The sequence below is a fragment of the Falco naumanni genome, chromosome 9 (assembly GCF_017639655.2).
Source record: "Falco naumanni isolate bFalNau1 chromosome 9, bFalNau1.pat, whole genome shotgun sequence".
Lineage (NCBI taxonomy): Eukaryota > Metazoa > Chordata > Aves > Falconiformes > Falconidae > Falco > Falco naumanni.
In genome coordinates this window covers 525,688-543,771 of record NC_054062.1, presented here as the reverse complement: position 1 = coordinate 543,771, position 18,084 = coordinate 525,688, and the positions used below count along the sequence as shown (strand labels likewise).

The following is an 18,084-nucleotide window of genomic DNA, read 5'->3' as shown; positions in this document are numbered from 1 at the left end:
CCGTTCTTATTGGCTAGAGGGGCGCCGAGGGGGCGGTGATCGGCGGCGGGCTCCGCCCCCGCGCAGGGTAGGCTGCGGCGCGAGGGAAGGAGACGCTGCCCTTCCGCGGCCATGGCGCGACGCGCGGGGAGAGGGCGCCGCGCGGGGCCGCGCGCTCCCCCGCCACGGTAAGTGGTGCCGACCGCGCTCCTGGCGGGGGGCCGGGCCCGGCAGGCCGCACCATCGCCGGCGGGGGTGGGGGGAGGGAACGGGGACCCCCGGGTGGAACTGGGCCTGGCGGTGGGCGGGGGGGGGGGGGCTCGCTGGGGCGCAGAGGGTCTGGGACCCGCCCCGGGATGCAGGGCTGCGGGAGGCCTGCGGGCGCCTGGGATGCGGGTGGTGCCCCAGGGTGCGCGGGCGCAGCGGGCCCGGGGGATGCGAGGGGCCTGGCGGAGCGCGGGGGGGCCCGGCGAGCCTCGTTCGCGGGGCCGCAGCTCGCCGCAGTGCCGGTGCGGGGCGCCCCCTGCGCGGGGCCTGCCTGGGTGGGAGCCTGGCCCCCGCGGCCTGGGCTGCCGGCCCGCTCCCGGTGACCCCCGGCGGGGCCCGCGCCCGCGGTGTCTCGCCCTTTGCTCTCCGCGTCTCAGCTCTGGCCCGGACGCCGCGTTTCCCCCTGCGGGGAGCGCCCGGCCCCGTCCCCGTAGCGCTCGGGCCCTGTCGGGAGGCGGCTGCGGGGGACGCCGGGGTCCGGAGCCGGATCAGTGCGGGGCCGAAGGCTCTGCAACTTCATGGTGCTGAAAAAGCGACCCCCCGCCCTGGTTCCGATCCGTTCTGGTGTAGCTCTGCCCCGCCGCAGAGCCGTGCCCCCTCCCCAGCTCCAGCGCGGCCAGCAAAGCCCTGCCGCGCCCGGGGCAAACACCCTTTTGAGTTTTGAGCTCTTGAGCCGGCCTGCAATGCACAGAACACTGTGTGAAAGCCGAGTTTTGACAATGAAAGCATACACGTGGTTATTTGCAATAATTTTTTTTTATACGGGGACTGCGAACAAAATCCCTCTGACCATGTGCAGCCAGTTCTGGTGCGTGTAGAAATCTCTGGCAGCTGATCGAGTCCAAGGATGTGGCCACTGTAGAGCAGGCTGGGGATCTGCCCCTGTGGTTGGTCGGGCAAGCAAAAAAATTGCTGCTTGGTGAGAAGATGCTTTAGATCCGCTTGGCTCTAGCAACATTGCTGCTCCGAGTGACCTGGTGTGTGGTCTGTGAAGTGCACTACAAGGAGGTACAGGCTGTGTGTTCCCTTCCCTTGCCTGATTTTTCTCCTTTCCCTGCAGGAGGAAGGTTGCTGGATGAAAGCTGACCCCAGGACTCCGAGCCAGATATCAGAGAAAAGCTGGATTTCTTTGTGAGCAGCTCACACAGCATCTGCAAGTGCCCTTCCCCATCGTGGCTTCCAGAGGTGCCGAGATCCTTGTGCAGATATGGCATTTAGAAGGACAGAGGGAATGTCCATCATCCAGGCCTTGGCAATGACTGTGGCAGAGATCCCTGTGTTTGTTTACACAACTTTCGGGCAGGTACAAGAAACAGGAAGGGCTTTTCTTCATGTTCTTTGGGTTTTCTCTTCAGAGGTTGCCTGTGTTAGTTGTGAGGGACAGAGGTGTAATGGGGTGATGCTGGGGGGCCTGGGCGGTTTACGGGTTTGTGAGAAGTGCGTGGAGAGTTTGGGGTGGTGGAAGAGAACTGCTCAGGGTGGGCTTGGAGAGGGGAGCGAAGGGCTTCCCCCGTCCCTCCCTGGGAGAACACCCAGGTTCAACCTTGTTCTTCATCAAAGGCACTAAAATAATACTTGTTATTTTAAAGAAGAGTAATTTATTTCCCACTTGTAGTAATATAGCACCTGGGGTGACAACTTAGATACATACCAGGGTTTTAGAGGTGAGCTTGGGTAGCCTGGGCTGCATTTGGTACAGGCTGTGTGCAGATTTTGCAGTGTGTTTTGGTAATGAGGATTGAGACCAAGTTCTCCAGGTTCTGTCAAAATGATGCTCCCCAGTTTCTCTGCTGGTAAGTCCTAGTTGTGTAGCAGGAGCTGAAGGAGCTGAGCTTTGTGGGTGGGAGGGGAAATGCCAAGGTGTCTTCTGTTTGAGGCTGCTTTTTTTAAAAAAAAAAAGGGTGGTGGAGTTGTTTTTTCATTGTTGCTCTTCCGTATCTTTTGTGTTTAAAGTCTGTCTTCTCTCAGCTGCGGCTCTCTCCAGGCCTGCGTAAGGTGCTGTTTGCTACAGCTCTTGGGACAGTTGCATTGGCTCTTGCAGCTCATCAGTTGAAGCGTCGTCGTCGTCGAAAGAAGCAGATCGCTCCAGAGAAGTGTGGCTTTAAGCCTGGAGGGATCACAGTGCCCATCTTGCCAACCAGGAGGGTCTCTTCTGTGAAGAAAGGTTGGCCTTGCAAAAAAGGAAAGTCCCAAAAGCCTTTTGTGAGGGAGCAAAGAGGGTGTACAGGGAACGAGGGGAAGTTCCTGACAGCTGAGGGGAGAGGAAAGCAATGCCGTTTGTGTGGTGCGTTGATGCAGAATGAAATTAGAAGCCTGAAGCAGGCTGCCATGAACACAGGGTTAGCGGAGGGAAGGGAGAGACCCTGAGCTCAAAGCCCTTGCGAGAAAAAACTGACACTGAGGTTTTCACATAAGGTTTGCAGTGCCCTTTCCCCTTCCTACAGAAGGACTGTGGACCTGTTATCCCCTGACGATAATGACCCGGGGCACACAGTGACCTGGTTGCGTATTGATCTTGGCAATGCCGATATGGTGCCTGACCCAGGGGTCCCGTGTACAGCCACGTCGGTGAGCTTGGGCTGTCGGGAGAGGCTGGCCTGGGCCAGGCTGGCGACTTGGGAGTGTCCATCCAGCTCTGCGGTGGCTCCTGCACCTTGGGCAGCTTCTTCATCTGGTTGTATTGCTTTTTGGGGTAAGAGTGACCCAGGTCCTCAGCAAAGCATTCTAGGGATTAAGCATTTGTTTTGTGAAACGTATGAAAATCTTTTAAGTGTTTTTAATAATAACCAAGGGAGTGATGTCTGTGCTCTGCTTGGCCTGAGGGAAGCTGGAGGAGTTTCTTCTTGATGCTTTTCACTTTCCTCCTGCCATCCATGAGTGGTGGATAAATATTCATTCCTCAGTCTCAGGTCCCCACTGATACCAGCTTCCTTAGCGTCTCGGAGCAAAAGAGAGCATACAGCAGATCTGTGACTTGTGTCTCAGTATTGGATGCTGCTTTGCCCATTTGCCATCACACTTGACAGGGTGACCTTCTCCTCCCTATTCACAGCTGCAGTGAACTGGGCCTAAAATCCTGTTTTTGTATGACCTTCCCAACTGCAGGATACTCCAGCAAGAGAGTCCAGAGTCCTGGCAGCAAAAGCAATGACACGCTCAGTGGGATTTCCTCCATCGAGCCCAGCAAACATTCCAGTTCCTCCCACAGCCTCGGCTCGGTAAGGACCTTCTCAGCTGGGCTGGGAGAAGCAGGGCTGGGGGATGTGAGTGCACTTACCTGTAACAAGATCACCAGGTCCTTGGGCTTATGCTGCCCAATGGATAATGCCAGAGCTTTTGGAGCAGAACAGGTTACAGCATAATTGTAGGGTGTGTTCGGTTATTAACCTTACCGTGACTGGAGTTGCCTGTGTGAAATCAGAGCGGCATTTTCCAGTGGCCATGAGCCCCAGGGTACATCCCACTTTGGCCAGCAAGGGGCTGCAGGAGGTACTTGTGTGTGGGACGTGGCTGTGATTCCTCAGGGCTCTCTGCGACCCCCTCAAGGAGCGAGGCTGGTTGTTGCTGGGTCTCACAGTAACGGGGAGCTTGCTTGCTTCCCTCCGTGGTAGGGCTTTGGGTGGCCCAGCAGCCCCGGTGCCAGTACAACCATCTTGTGCTGGGGCTGCTCCTAGGTTGTTAAAAGCACATTAACTACCCAAACCTGGTCGCTCTGCTCAGGAAACAGTGCAGTTTGAGAACATGGCCTAGCCATTCTACTTCCTCCAAAGCCAAAAGCAGCCTGTAAATACAGGTAATTCAGGCTTAACCAGCAGCAGAAGTCATCACTGCTTTTATCCGCCTCTTGTGAGACCAAACGCAGAAGCACTGGGCTGCTTTTGTGGCTTCAAGACTTCTTTTACATCCCTGTTGCTCAAAGCCTCACGTGCTGCTGGTGGAGCAGTAGGTGGCACAGGAGCTTGGTGAACAGCACCTTGCTGCAAAACACCCTCTTGGCATCACCCACCTGGGCTCGGTGGCTGGTCAGCCGTGCTGGGGCAAGAAGAGGGGAAAATCACCCCCCCGAAGGGAGCTGTCGGCCACCAGCACCTTACAGTACGCACAGGCATTGCTGTGTTTTGGCTTGTCCTGTACAGCTAAACCACCAGAAAGTTGCCAAAAACCTGTGCCGGCCAAAGTGTGTCTCCAGCAGGCGGCAGTGCCGGCACGGCGCTGGGCGTGCAGCCTGCACCAGTATCACTCCCCTGGGGTAACTGGGATGCGAGGGCATGGGTCAGTGAGAGGGCTGAGCTGTGCCCAGCTCTGGCCTCCCTCCCCCTGCAGCCACTCTCGCGTCCCTTTAACTCCTGTGTGCCTTCTCCCTTCCCACAGATGCCGTCTGGGTTTTGTGTTGCTAAAGTCTGTTTCTCTTTAGACAAAAAACTAAATTCTTTTCTCCACTGCTGGTGCATGGGTGGGGTCTGTTCCCGTACCCCCTTCATTGTGTGGGAGCTGATCATCTGTGATGCTGTACTCATTGCTTTCACGTTACTCGATGGAAAAACAGCTCATCCTTTGCACAGCTGCAGCTTCTGCCGGCGTGCTCTGCTGCTTTCTGGGGCTCTTCTTTGCCATCCAGTAAATAAGTCAGCAGCAGTGCACTGATCTGCAGTTCTGGATCTCAAGGTGATCTATTAACACCCCACAGACATTAATCAATGGAGGCAGGGCAAGAATTCATCTGTCAGATGATTACTGTAGCTTTTTTCTGCTATCATGCTCACATTTGGTCATCTTTCTCTAAGCCGTGTGGAAACACTGGTCATTGATAGTGTTTGAGCCCAGCGCTTTACTGGGTCAGACTTTAGAAAACATTTATGCACTAGTGTGAAATTGCAGAAAGCTGGGTTTGCTGTGCGGATCATAGTGCTCAGCCCTCCCAGGAGAAGGTTTGGTTACAAAGAGAAGAGCAAGGATCCCCCTGGCCAAAGCCCTCGGCTGTATTTTTGCTGGTAATCTGTTCCTTTGTTTGGACTGTGGTCGCTCCCCTCTGTCTTGGTGGTTTTGTGTGGACAGCTGGGGCTGACGTGAACTTTCTATCAAAATCCTTGTGCTTTTGTAGAGGTTACTTTGGAGCTTTCTTGGGCTGTCGCCTCCATCCGTGCTCCCCTGCCAGTGCTCACCATTGTACAGCTTGCCGTTTCCTAACAAAGCTTCGGTGTAAATTGGTTGGGAAGATATTTCCCACACAACTTTCTGTGCTCTCAAAGGTGACGCTGCGGTGTGGGGTGGAGGAGGGGAGGACTTGTCACCTTGCCTTCCCTCTCAGCGCTGTGGCTCTTGGCAGTTAACAGTGTAGTGTGAACCCAAGCGGGAGGGAGCCGGTAACCCTGGAGACCTTCCCCTTCCCAGGTGCGGGAGTACCGGTTCCGGGAAGTGGCTTATTGTTGAAATGTAACTGGTGATGGTGTTTGTGTGGTCTTGGCATTGCTGCCCTTGGAGAGAATTCAAAAGGCATTTGCTGCTTTGCTCCCTTCCTGCAGATGGTAGCAGTCAACTCCTCAAGCCCAACACCAGCGTCGGCAGGGGTGTGGGAGGCCCAGGCAATGGGAGATGCTGGAGCCATTGCTGATTCCAGTGCAGAAAGCCTTTATGTTCAAGGTAAACAAGCACGGGAGGAACATTGCCCAGGGGAGGGGGGCACAGTTTATCATTGAGAGAGCAAAAAGGGGGTGTAAATTGAGATAGAGCATCAGTGGGTCAGTGTAGAGCTCTAACAGGAAGCTCTCTCCCGTGCTCAACTTAAAACTCGGTCACTTGTTAGTTATAAAAATCCCATCTTCTCCTGAAGAAACATTTCTCTGTTTTCTCAGTGAATGATTTACTTCCAAAATACTGTTCTTTGACCAGCAGGCTCACCTTGTGCAGAGAATAGTATTTTGGAAGTAACACGGCTGACGTTTCAACCAGCTTGGGGAGGTTCTCAGTAACTTCTAATCCAAATTAAACCATATTTAAAAGGGAAAGAAATATTACATTACCTATTAGTTTATATATTAATGTTTTTTATGTATATTACATATTCATTCATATAAGAAAGTATTATTTCTTAGCAGTTGGAGAGAGGCTTCCTTCTTTGGTGGGTTATCTGAGTGAGGAAGGACTCGTGCTGTGTCGCTTTGCTTCTAAGTGGCCTGGGACTCTCACAGCTTGTATTTGTTTGCATTGCCAGGCATGGAGCTGTTTGAGGAGGCCCTGCAGAAGTGGGAGCAGGCACTGACCATCAGGCAGAGGGACAGTGCTAGTACCAGCACCCCCGTGCCCTGGGACAGCAAGAAACAGCAAGAGAGCATGTCTGAGAGCATCCCAGAGGTGAGTGCCCACTTCTTCCTTGCATTTGCCAGCTGGGGAACATGCTGGAAGGCCAGCCCCGGTGCTGGGAGCAGTAATAAGTAAAAGGTTAAAAGAAGAGCAAATTAAGGGCAGAGTTGGGCCAGACTCTGTCTAAGAGCTGTCTGTATCTGCCGCTTCCTTATGCAACGTGAGTGGGTGTTCTTCTTTTTCTTGTTAATAAGTCTCACCCCCTCATTCCCCAGCTTTTCTATTCACCTTCCAGCATCATGTCAGTCACTGTCATGCAAGTCCTCCAGTAGCAGAGACTGCGGTAGGAAAAGGCTGTAACGAATGCAGCACCAGGGAGGAGGAAATAGCTTTTTGCCTGGCAGTGTTGTCTGTAACTCTTAACACGTTCAAAAGTGGAGATCTTCATGGCTGCTATCGCTTCCTAGGAAGCTGGGTGGAGAAACAGAGGCCAGCTGCCTGTGTATATTAGTGAGTAAAGCAAAGTAGTAACTCAGTAGGAGTGAAGTATGCCCCTGCTCACTGAGCTCACTTGCACTCACCCTGGAAGGGCAGGGGCTTGTGTCACTCGTTCAGCATATACAGCTGCAGAAACCACTATTTTGGGACAATGCCTGCTGTCTTGGACTTGAGGACTATGCAGGGAAGACTTCTGATAAGAGGAGATCTGAACTAGAGTGGCTCAGTGACAGCCACAAAGCTTAAAAGAGCAGTTGTAGCTCAGGGCTGTGAAAGGCGCTAAACTCCCAGCTCTCCAGGAGTTCTCACTGGCAGAAAGGGCTCCCAGCTGTTTATAAACAGGGCCTGCTGTAGTGAGTATGTGGGATATCTGTCTTTTGTGCTGGGCAATATTTAAACAAATAAAATCTGGATTTGCATGTTGTTGTTTCTCCTTGGAAAGTCCCGCAGTATGTCTAAAACTGACTTAAAACCAGTTGATTCTTTATCAAAATAGATTTCATGCTTCTTGTTAATGCTTTTGTCTTTTGGGTGAGATACGCAGACACAGGGGTGTGAAGGCAAGATTTTGTATAAGTCTAATTTTTCTCCCTGACTTTTTTTTTTCCTATCCTCCTGTGCTGCTTATAGAAAACTTTGCTTGTGCCCAGCATCTTAATCCAAGGACTCTTACTCTGTTGTCCAGTTCTGGACACTCTGTTGTATTCAACACAGGTTTTCTGATGTGATTCTCTCTTGAAATTAGTCACAAGTCAGGAGAATTAAGTGATCTGTAACTCATTAAAATACCATTTTTTCTGGGTGGCAGGCTAAAGTTCTTAAGTTCTTTCTTCCTTTTTTAACAGGGGGAAAAGAATTGTTAAGCTAAAGAGCCAGAGGGTTTGAACAGGCTATGTAGAAGCTTCCCTACCCTTGTATTATTAGCTGCATTGTAGGATTAATGAGTCCTCTCTCTTTTTTTTTTTTTCCTTTTTTTTTAATCGTTTAATCTGCAAACTGTAAATCCCATTTTACTGAAAATTTCCTTCCATATTTGTGCTGTCGATCTGTCTCTGCCCAGCTGGCTAACTAAGAGTGGCATTTCTGTATGTTCAAGGAGGAGTCCCAGAAAAGGGAGTTTGCAGAGAAGCTGGAGTCCCTCTTGCACCGAGCCTACCACCTCCAGGAAGAGTTTGGGTCTTCGCTTCCATCAGACAGCATGCTGCTGGATCTGGGTATGGGAGCCGGGTTAGAGATGCATTAAAATACCAGTTTCCTGTCTAGTTTTTTTGTCTTTTCTGTAAGCTGGAGTGACAAAGTGGTGTTTGTGGGGGTGGGGGAGAGAGTGAGCACAGGAGCTAAGAGGAACGGTAGTCCATAAACTCCCAACACATGGAGCTTCTTCCTCTCCTCCAGAGAAGACTTTAATGCTTCCACTGACGGATGGGTCATTGCGGCTTCGGACAGATGATGAAGACAGCTCAATTTCCGAAGAGTCTTTCTTCTCTGCAGCAGAGGTGACTTAAATTTCAGCTGTGTGTCACAGTCCAGCGGCTTGCAAGGGAGCCACAAAGGCGGTGGAGCCAAACACGTCTTGGTAGAGGAAGATGATGAAACATGGGGCAACAACCCCAACCTAGGAGGTTCATGATGGATATTAAGAAAAGCTTTTTAATTAAGGGCATGGTGCAGCCCTTTCCAACCAGCATTTCCACCTCATCTTCCTACCTACTGTAGAAAACATGCCATAACAGCTAGGAAAGTACTGTAAATCTGATGTAGTGTGGCTTTGTTGTATAAATTTTAGGGGATATTGAGCTGTCTCAGAGCCGAGACAGCTTTGAAACTGTGGGAAAAGAAATGTCTTTGCATGAAATAATGGGCACTGACAAAAGGGTGCTAGCTGAAGAAGGCATATCTTGTTTGTGTGCAGTCTCTGAGTATTTGCAAACATTTAACAAGATCATTTTGTTCTTCCCATGTCTCTTGCCACCTCTACAGCTCTTTGACTCTCTCCACTTTGAGGACATACCATTCCACCTCTCTAAGCCAGTAGCAGCATATGAAGAAGCTCTGCAGTTAGTGAAAGAAGGGAAGGTTGCATGCCGGACACTGAGGTGAAGTGCCAGCTGGAGTTGTGGGTCCTTGTGTCGAGGCTCTTTTGAGCAGCCCTATAACCAGAATAACCCTTTGGGGCTGGAAGCTCTTAGCATCCTTCCCGCTGGTTTGGACTTCCCAGGGAACTAGCCCCATATTTTAGGACGCGGATGTTAAGAAAGGGTAATGGTCCGGGGAAATTAATAATGGGAAATGTGACTGTCCCGAGGCTGGCTGGTGTAGTCCTGTGCTGTAACAGCCTTTGCAGAGGTGCTCTGGTGCCCCAGGGAGCTGTGCAAAGGGAACGCAGTTGTTACTTTCTCCTAGGCACAGACAGGGATTTTTTTTTTTTTCTCTTTTTTTAGGTGACCATAGTTGGTAGAAACACAGACATGAGGAGAGCTGAAATTTATTCAGTTCTTCCCCTTTCCCTCTAGGACAGAGCTTCTTGGCTGCTACAGCGACCAGGATTTCCTTGCGAAGCTGCATTGCATCAGGCAGGCCTTCCAGGTGAGAGCAGCTCGAGGCTCTTGGGCTCCTGCGGTACTTTGCTGCCAGCGGCACATTCTCCTCCGCCAGCACAGAGAAGTCTCAGCCTCTCTAGAGCAAGTAAAAGCAGCAGCAGCCCAAGCTCCCCTTGCTTAACTCTGTAATCCCATCCTGATCAATTTGATTAGGAGAGGAAGTAGATCCCCTGGTCCCTGTGCCCAGCTTGGGTGGTGGTTCCATGGCTGCTGATGCTGGTTTAGTTCAGGGAAGTTAAAGTTTAGAAATTTCAGAGCTGCCCAGAAGCTGGTACTCCCACTTAAGGCTGGAGTCAAACCTCTGAGATAGGGGAGCAAGTTTTCCTTCTCCTTACCACAGTCCTTTTCCTGGCAATGTGAGTCTAGAGCCTGAACAGCAGCTTTTGTGCCCTGGCCCCACTCCCAGCCTGTGGCTCCATTCTTGTCACTTCCAGTCTTTCAGCCTGATTTTGAACTTGCTTCCTGGAGACACAAGTTTTGTTTCTAGACTCCAGCTTATTGACGGTTAATGATACTGGTGTATGCAGCATTGCAGTGCTTTGTGTCTTGTCCTTTTTTTCTCCCAAGTCAGAATTTGTGTGGGCGTAGGCACTCACAGGAGACTTCTTGTGTTCCCTTTGCAGGAGCTGCTGGAGGATGAAAGCAATCAACTGTTTTTTGGGGAGGTTGGGAAGCAAATGGTGATAGGACTGATGACAAAGGCTGAAAAGGTAGGAAGTTTATATAACAACTAAGCTGTGTCTTGAGTACAGGGACACTTGTTCCTCCATCCTGACCCAGAGTTTGTCCAGTGTGTTGGAAGAAGAAAACTGCATCTGTGTGCTGGTGACTATTGTGAGAAATAAACCACTTGTGTTTTTAATCTTGCTTAACCAGATTCTCTTGAAAGCCTCTCTGTGCATCTCCCGTCCACAGTTTTGATGCTGTGCTTCATGGGAGCAAACAGAGGGTACAGGCTGTGCATCAGTGACAGCATCATCTCAAGGAATGTAGGAAAGGGAAAGGGTAATTAAACCTTTGCATCAGTTCTCAGATCACTGACTTAATCAGGGGATGACCAATGACTAGATGGAGATTGTTGCTCGCACAGCATTAGACCCTCAGTGGCTTACTGTGTGTACGGGTGTCTCTGCTCCACTTTCTTCAAGGAAGTGGCTGATGTAGGTGCTTTGAGTCACAGCTGAGCCTAGGGTGATCCATATCTCCCAGAAATAAATTGTCTCTGCACAGAGTGTTTTGGCTAAAAACTTCACCCAGTCACATGCATTGATGTTGATGTTAGCTCAAAATAGAGCAGTCAAACTTTAGTGAAATGTGCCCACAGCTGTTGTACCTCCTGAAGTGTTTTGTTTCTCTGCCCTCCCAGAATCCCAAAGCTTTTCTGGAAAGCTACGAGGAGATGCTGCATTATGCACTGAAGCAGGAGACCTGGCCGACCACTCAGCAGGAGCTGGAGGGAAGAGGGGTTGGTAAAGACATTATCTCCACAAAGTTGCAGAGGAGTTGGAGGATAATGGATATGTAGGAATGGCCCAGGAGTGAAAGAACTGCCACTGAAATACTATTACATTGCGTACTTCAGCTAGTTACATTTTGTTGCTTCAAACCAAAAGAGTAAAGTCCATGGCTTTTTTTTTGTTGTTTTTTTTTTTTTTTAAAAAAAAACCTGTTCCCTTTACAGACTGGTCTGCTTTCTGACAGGTGGTGTGCATGAGTTTCTTTGATATTGTGCTGGACTTCATCCTCATGGATGCTTTTGAGGATCTGGAGAACCCACCCTCCTCCGTGCTAGCTGTGCTACGCAACCGCTGGCTCTCCGACAGCTTCAAGGAGACGGTGCGTGTGCGAGATCACAGTGCCGAGGCTAGGAGAGAGAATAGCCTCAGGCGTCTGGGCTGAGCTGAATTTTCTCTTTAGAAATACCACACTTTCTGAAGCTCTAAACAGCAATCTTCTGGTTACATGTAAATTGTTTACAGAAAAGCTTTGCTTATTTTGGAGGCATCTGGCTGGCTTCAGTAGAATTATTTCCCTAGCAACCTTTATCAGTGATGCCATGCAAATGTTAAAAGATGACATTCATTTAGTGAGTGATAGTAAGAGGATCAAAATGTAGGGGAAAAACATGTGTGCGTTGCTGCACCTAGCCGTTCATTCTGGTGGTACCTCAGCAGACACCGAGGCTAAAGTAGCAGTGCTTTCCTCTAGTCCTGGTCCCCAGCTGCACATTTAAGACTGTTAAGTTTCATAGACTGAGAAGAAGATGGTTGGGAGGCACCTTCTAACAGTGGTCTGCTTAGAGTCTGCATTCTGGGGTGTTTGGCAACTGTGCCAGATCATACTAGCAATCTTCAAAAACACCAGCTTTTCTGGAATGGATCTGGAATGGCTAATCTGCTTCCAGTTCGCTTTGATTTTGTCACTAATTTTAGAGTTGCTGGCACAAAAGGCCCGCTGCTTTGATATTTTGGTGGCAATGTCTTGGTAAACTGGGTTTGGGTATTTTTTGGTTGGTTTGTGAGGTTTTTTGAAGTAATCGCAGTAACTGATGGTCTCTCTCTGTTAATTGTAGGCTCTAGCAACTGCTTGCTGGTCAGTTCTGAAAGCAAAAAGGAGGCTTCTGATGGTAAGCAAAATTAATTAAAAGGGAGAGAATCTGATGTATTTGAAGCTGAAAAGCTGATGCCTAGATCTTGACAAAATACAAAACCTAGGTGGTGTAAGACTGAAATGAATCACATTCTTCGTGATGCTTTAGAGCACTGGGGTCCTGCTGTCATTGCTCCAGTGCCATGCCAGTATTTTACTGAACCGGTCTGAGTTTGTTCTCCTTTTTTCTTGATGTGAGGATTCAAACGACAACGTTACCTGTCTGGTATTCCCTCTCTGCTTGCAGTACCGTAGGAACGCTCACAGACAGCGAGCAGCAAGGGGCTGCTCCTGAACTGTAGTTTCCCTGCTGGCAGTGCAATGAGTGGCTCACACATTTCTCTGCTTCCCAGCGCCGATTGCTGACCCACTATTACAGGGGTCCTCAAACTATGGCCTGCGGGCAGGATACGGCCCCCCAGGGTCCTCAATCCGGCCCCTGGTATTTACAGACCCCCCCTGCCCCTCCCCCGCTGGGGGTTGGGGGGGAAACCAAGCAGCCGCAGATGACTGCCTGCCACTTCATCCGTGCCGGCCCCCTGGTTAAAAAGTTTGAGGACCCCTGCTATTACTTGGTCCATTTCCCTTAAATCTGTGGCTAGTATTTCTAAAGTATCACAGCAGATGAGTTCATGGACCTGGGGAACAGGAAGCTGCACCTTTACCAGCCCTGTTCTGCCACAGGGTCTGTGGCCTCTGGCGAGTTTTCTGCTCCTGTCCCGCAGCCAGCTGGTATGACAGGGTTTGCCTCTCGAGGTGGTGCAAAGAGAAATGAGAGTGGTGGAAGCTGTATTGGTGCTGTCATGCAGTAGCTCTGTCTTGGATATTTGCATGCCCTTTCCTGGCTCAGTCGGGAGATTATAAGCAGAGCCTATAAAGACTGCTCGATGGTTGCCTTTTATTTTTTTTTAATTTATTTTCTTCCTGAAATAGCAGTTTAGAAACATGAGGATAGAAAGCTCTAGTCATCCTTCAGGGGCTCTGAACGATAAATGCAATTCTGCAGGAAGAGGTGTTCTTAAAGTAGCTCTAAACTTCAGTGCCAGAAGCACGGTGCTTTCTGGCAGGGAATTTGGTAGCTGATACAGAATAAGCTGCTAATTCTGTCTGAAAGTAAAGACCAACCAATTCTTCCCTTCCCTGTGGCAGGTACCAGATGGCTTTATCTCTCATTTCTACTCCGTATCGGAGCATGTCAGTCCTGTTCTAGCCTTTGGTTTTCTGGGGCCCAAGCAGCAATTATCTGAAGTCTGCAGTTTCTTCAAGGTAAGATGGCTTTTCTGTACCTAATCTGTGTGGACCTCCTGTCTTCTGGCTTAAAACTGCAGATGTGTGCTTCTGATGGCTAATGCGGCACTAAGAAACTCGGCTCTGTACAAAATCTTTCTAAAAATCACAGGGGTTTGAGATGCAGATTGCTGAATTGTGATTGATAAGAATTCCCAACACAGTTTACCATAGCTGGTAAAAAATGTGTGATGCGACCAATTTATACCATCAGTCCTGGAAAAGATTACAGGTGCATATGCTGAAAGAATATCTTGTCTGAGAGTACGTGGGGTCTTACAAGTTACATATTTGATTTTAAAGCCTAAATCCTCTTGTTCTTATAGATAATATCACGAGAAGCTGTGATGGCATTCATTGATGTTTTCATGGATATTGCCATGGCCATCAGCATTGCTTTCCTGACTTCAGGAGCTCTGCTGTCCCGTTACAGAGGCATGAGGGCATCTAGCCACAAAAGTAACACCCATCCCGAAGCAGATCTTTTCTTGGATGGCAGACATGCAGATTTCTTTGTGGGGTTCTCTCCTTGCTGCATCCGGGTAGCTGGTATTGGCAGGTGGGAGGAGGTCGTCTTACTGTAAACTTTCCTTTTGTCTTTGCAGCACCAGATAGTACAATACCTGAAGGACATGTTTGATTTGGACAACGTGAGATACACAACAGTGCAGTCACTGGCAGAAGACATTTTGCAGCTGTCACGGCGGCGCAGCGAGATCCTCTTGGGATACCTGGGCACCGAGACCTCCCCTGAGCTGAATGGCATGCTTCCTGGTGAAAATGAGCCACTGAAGGAACTCATCTGATGTCAGTCAGGGGAGGAAAACAGTTTTGTACAAGGACATTTTTCCTCCCAAAGATGGATAAAACTACCTGCAATGTGCGGTGGTGGCAGCAAGACTATCGCAACACGCAGCAGCCTGGTGGGACCTTCTGCTTTTTGTAGCCAGTAGTGTTTGCTGGGATGGATCCAGGACCACTTGCCAGATTATGGTTTGAATTTCTTCTTTGTTCCACCTTCCTGTTCTACTATTATTATTATTATTATTATTGTTATTATTTTTAATGTGTCATATAAACCACAAACTGCCTGGGCCCAGACTTCTGCCCAATTCTCTTGAATAGGGCAATATATATACCTGTTTTGCCTGTGTGTTTTCTGGGAAATAATCCCTGATGTTTACGATTGTGTGGGGGAGCAGGAACATCATTGGTAAATTCTCCACTTGACCCCTAGCTTCTCAAGGAGGCTTTGTTTGCTTTGGGATTTTTATCATTGTTCTTCTCTGCTGTGTTTCTGCAGACAATTACTGCTGATTTTTACCTTATGTGCTTTAACGCATGCAATGTGACTGGCAAAGATTTCTTTCCCAGGGAGGAAGATATACTTGTGTAAAGCACTGAAGTAAAATTCAGACTTTTGTAACCAGTCTGAAGCTCTAAGGAAGCTGGTCTGTTCCCACTGTGGTGCTGCTCTTTGCAGGCCAGATGACAGGCTCTGTGCTGCAGCATCCCTGCTTAGGAGGTTGCTGAGGTCTATGTCTGCCCCTAAGGCAAGCCAGTGTGAGGAAGAGGTGGATTTGCAACCTGCCTGTGCATGCACAAAGTCTCTTCAACGTCCATCAAAGTGCCTTGCTGTATTTCAGAATGAGCCGGCATCAGTTTTCCCTGGGGAGGAGGTGTGGGGCGTACACAAGCAGAGGGAACCGATACAGGATGGTGCCTTTTCCTATAATGCACAAGTTAGTACGAGGTGTAGATGCTGGATGTGGTGTGCGAAAGGGGTTATGTGTACAGATAGCTGGAGGCCTGGGATCAAGCTGCTAGAGAGGAAACAACTCTTCATAGTCTGTCAGTCCTAAGAAACAGCATAATTTGGGGTATAGATCAGATTTACGTATACGTACGACCTTGTAGCGCTGGGACGGGCTCTTCTCAGATGGTGCGATCCTGACTGCACAGCCAGCACCTGGGATCTGGCTGCCCTGGGGCACGTGCAGAGCTGGATACTAGTGCAGGGATAGCAGCAGGGGAGGGCACTGGACTTGAGGCAGTCCTGGCTTTTGTGTGAGGTTTGTGGTGATCTGCCGAGTCCTCTGTGAGTGCAGCGCCACAGGTGAAGGCTGAGGGTCCAGCCTGTGCTTTCTGCCGTCTCAGTCCCAGCCTCAGAATGAGGAGGTCTTCAGGGAGAAGAAAATGAGGACTTTCACAAAAACATGGGCTTTGCTGATTTTCTCCCGACTGACTAGTTATTCCTCGTGTCTGTTCCAGGTAAAAGGCACAAGTCTTACGTAGCCATAGTTTTGCAAGGGGGGGAAAAAAAAAGAAAGAATCTGGGAGTTTCCATATGAGTGGAAAGTCAGTGCATGGGCTTAGAGAATACAAATGTCTTTCTTCCTCTTCAGATACCTAATGTGGATTCTGCTGACAGAGGCGGGAAGGAAGTAAGCAGGGAAAAAGTAAACAGGAGGATGTAGGAGTAGATAAATGCTCCTGAGATGCTTGCTAGAGGCTAAGTGCAGAGCATGTAACATCTGTTGCTCGAAGCACGTCAGACTGACGTGACTTAGCCTGAAGACCAGCTTAGTGCAATAACCAAGACGGGGCTCAGGCAGAAGTGAGGAGCAGCTGGCCCGAGTGAGGCCGCAGGAAATAAACTGTTGTGGGAAGGATTTAAGAGGCAGCAATTGAAACTAAGAAAAGTCTCTGAGGTGTCCTGGCAGCATGCAGTGAGAGAAGAAACAGAGGATGTTGTTATTAGCCCGACACACCTGCTATAAGTAAACTGTGATTCAAAAGTATGTTAGATTCTGAAAGCAAGTTACTTTGCCAAAACAAATGTTTGTAGTGCTTTGTGCTCTTGTCTGGCTGGTTTAGAAGAAAGAGTAATTTCAGCAGCTTTGTACAGTGGTTAAAAAGATGCTAAAATGTGAAGATTAATGTAATAATATGGATTGTAATTCTAAACAATCGATGCTGTTAATTTCTCATTTTTAGCGTTGTTTTATTCGTATTTATTTACTACTTTGAGTGTCTTTTGGCCTCAGTGTTTGGGGCAGCCTGCCTGCTTCGTGTACAAGACAGAACACTGGCTGCCGACTTAGGCCTTTTTGCATGCTTGTGGGAGAGGATACTGAAACGGGGTCCCCATGAAGCGAACACAAACTTGCACTGTAGCTTCTTAAGCTAAGAAATTGTAAATTCCTAATCAATCAAATGGAAGAAAGACAGTCTTATTACAGCTTTACGCTTTTCCTTAGCCCTTACTGCAAATAGGGCGTGCTGCCTTCCCAGTGAAGGTAAAGAGGAATCTTCCTTGAGAACATCCGCACCTTATTGAACGTCGAGTTCTTCCCCTCCGTCCACCAACACTAACTCGCTCCTGCACAAGCTGAGGATGTCTGCTGAGACAAACTGACTTTCTTTTTACTGGAGAGGATGTTAAACTTCTCTACGTGCCCCCTCTGGCTATTTCCTGGCTGCTCTTTCTCCCTCACCAACCCCAGTGTAGCTGAGAGGAAGGGCAGTCGTGTGTGCGGCCTCTGACACTTCAGAGCAGTGGGTCGGGAGGAGCTGGTCTTGCAGAAGCAGCTCTCCCTGACCAGAGGGGTGCCAGTCGGTGACACGCCGCATTCGGCTCCTCTGGGCGCAAACCTGGGCAGGGGCTCGGGCTGCTCCCACCGACCTCATCCGGAGCAGGGCTTGGCCCAAAAGGCAGCCCCCTCGTACTCCTCTGTTTTGCCAGGTAGAGTAAAAGGTTTTGAGGGAACAACCGCCTGCCCTCTGGCTTCGTAAGAGATGGCTAGCGGGTCCTTCCTTCCCCAGCATATCGTGTTTAGCAAAGGAAATTCGTCAGTATTAGTAGCAGATGAGATAGGTATTTGGGTAGAACCTCTAGAGACAAGATTATTTGCCTTTTTTATAATGAACCCTTATTCTCAAGAGGTTAAATCATTCTGGGCTGACACTTGCAAGATTTTTAATGCTGATGGGGATTTAAAGTAGCTTAGCAGCTACGAAATAAAATCCTTCAATAGTTTCTGATGCTTAAACAGAATTTCCAATATGCATGACTTTCAGTTTTCATGTGGAGGTTGTTAACAGGCTTCACCAGTGGTTACAGTACATACTCAGTACTTTAGTATGTATGCAGAGACTACACCAAATGACTCTAGGAGAGTCTTTATGATCTTTAAAGCACAAATACCTTAATAATAATAAAAAAAAGCCCAAGGAAAAATCTGCCTTGTGTCTATGAGATCAGTGTGGCTTTGAAGAGCAGGACTTGCGCTGTCTCATACAAGGAGGTGGGAAAGCAGGATTTTATTTACCCCTCTTCAGTACAACATTCCTCTGCCATATCTGGAACTAATGAATGTAAACCTGTGCCTGTTCTTCCTTCGTTTCCTAAAGGTGTAAAAATCTTTTCTTGTTTTGCTTCTTTCTTTTTCTTTTCAGCTTTTTTTTTTTTTTTTTTTTAATCTTTAATCTTAGGATGTGGGCA

The 18,084-nt window shown here is 49.0% G+C and overlaps 1 protein-coding gene across 7 annotated transcripts; it reads left to right on the top strand.

The window, feature by feature from the left end:
* The first annotated feature begins 45 nt into the window (after positions 1-45).
* MIGA2 (mitoguardin 2) lies at positions 46-16,550 on the top strand. Of its 7 annotated transcripts, none has more exons than XM_040607701.1 (16): positions 46-167; positions 1,307-1,549; positions 2,215-2,428; positions 3,352-3,464; positions 5,769-5,886; positions 6,458-6,597; positions 8,141-8,258; positions 8,440-8,540; positions 9,025-9,140; positions 9,558-9,630; positions 10,268-10,354; positions 11,011-11,109; positions 11,346-11,480; positions 12,217-12,270; positions 13,443-13,559; positions 13,907-14,304. In XM_040607701.1, the coding sequence occupies exons 2-16, from the start codon at positions 1,454-1,456 to the stop codon at positions 14,162-14,164; spliced, it is 1,839 nt and encodes a 612-aa protein (XP_040463635.1). In that variant the 5' UTR covers positions 46-167; positions 1,307-1,453; the 3' UTR covers positions 14,165-14,304. The 7 variants fall into 7 exon arrangements, with proteins under 7 accessions (XP_040463635.1, XP_040463636.1, XP_040463634.1 ...); XM_040607702.1 differs by having other exon boundaries at positions 2,200-2,410; XM_040607700.1 differs by having other exon boundaries at positions 2,200-2,428; positions 8,144-8,258.
* Positions 16,551-18,084: the final 1,534 nt, after the last annotated feature.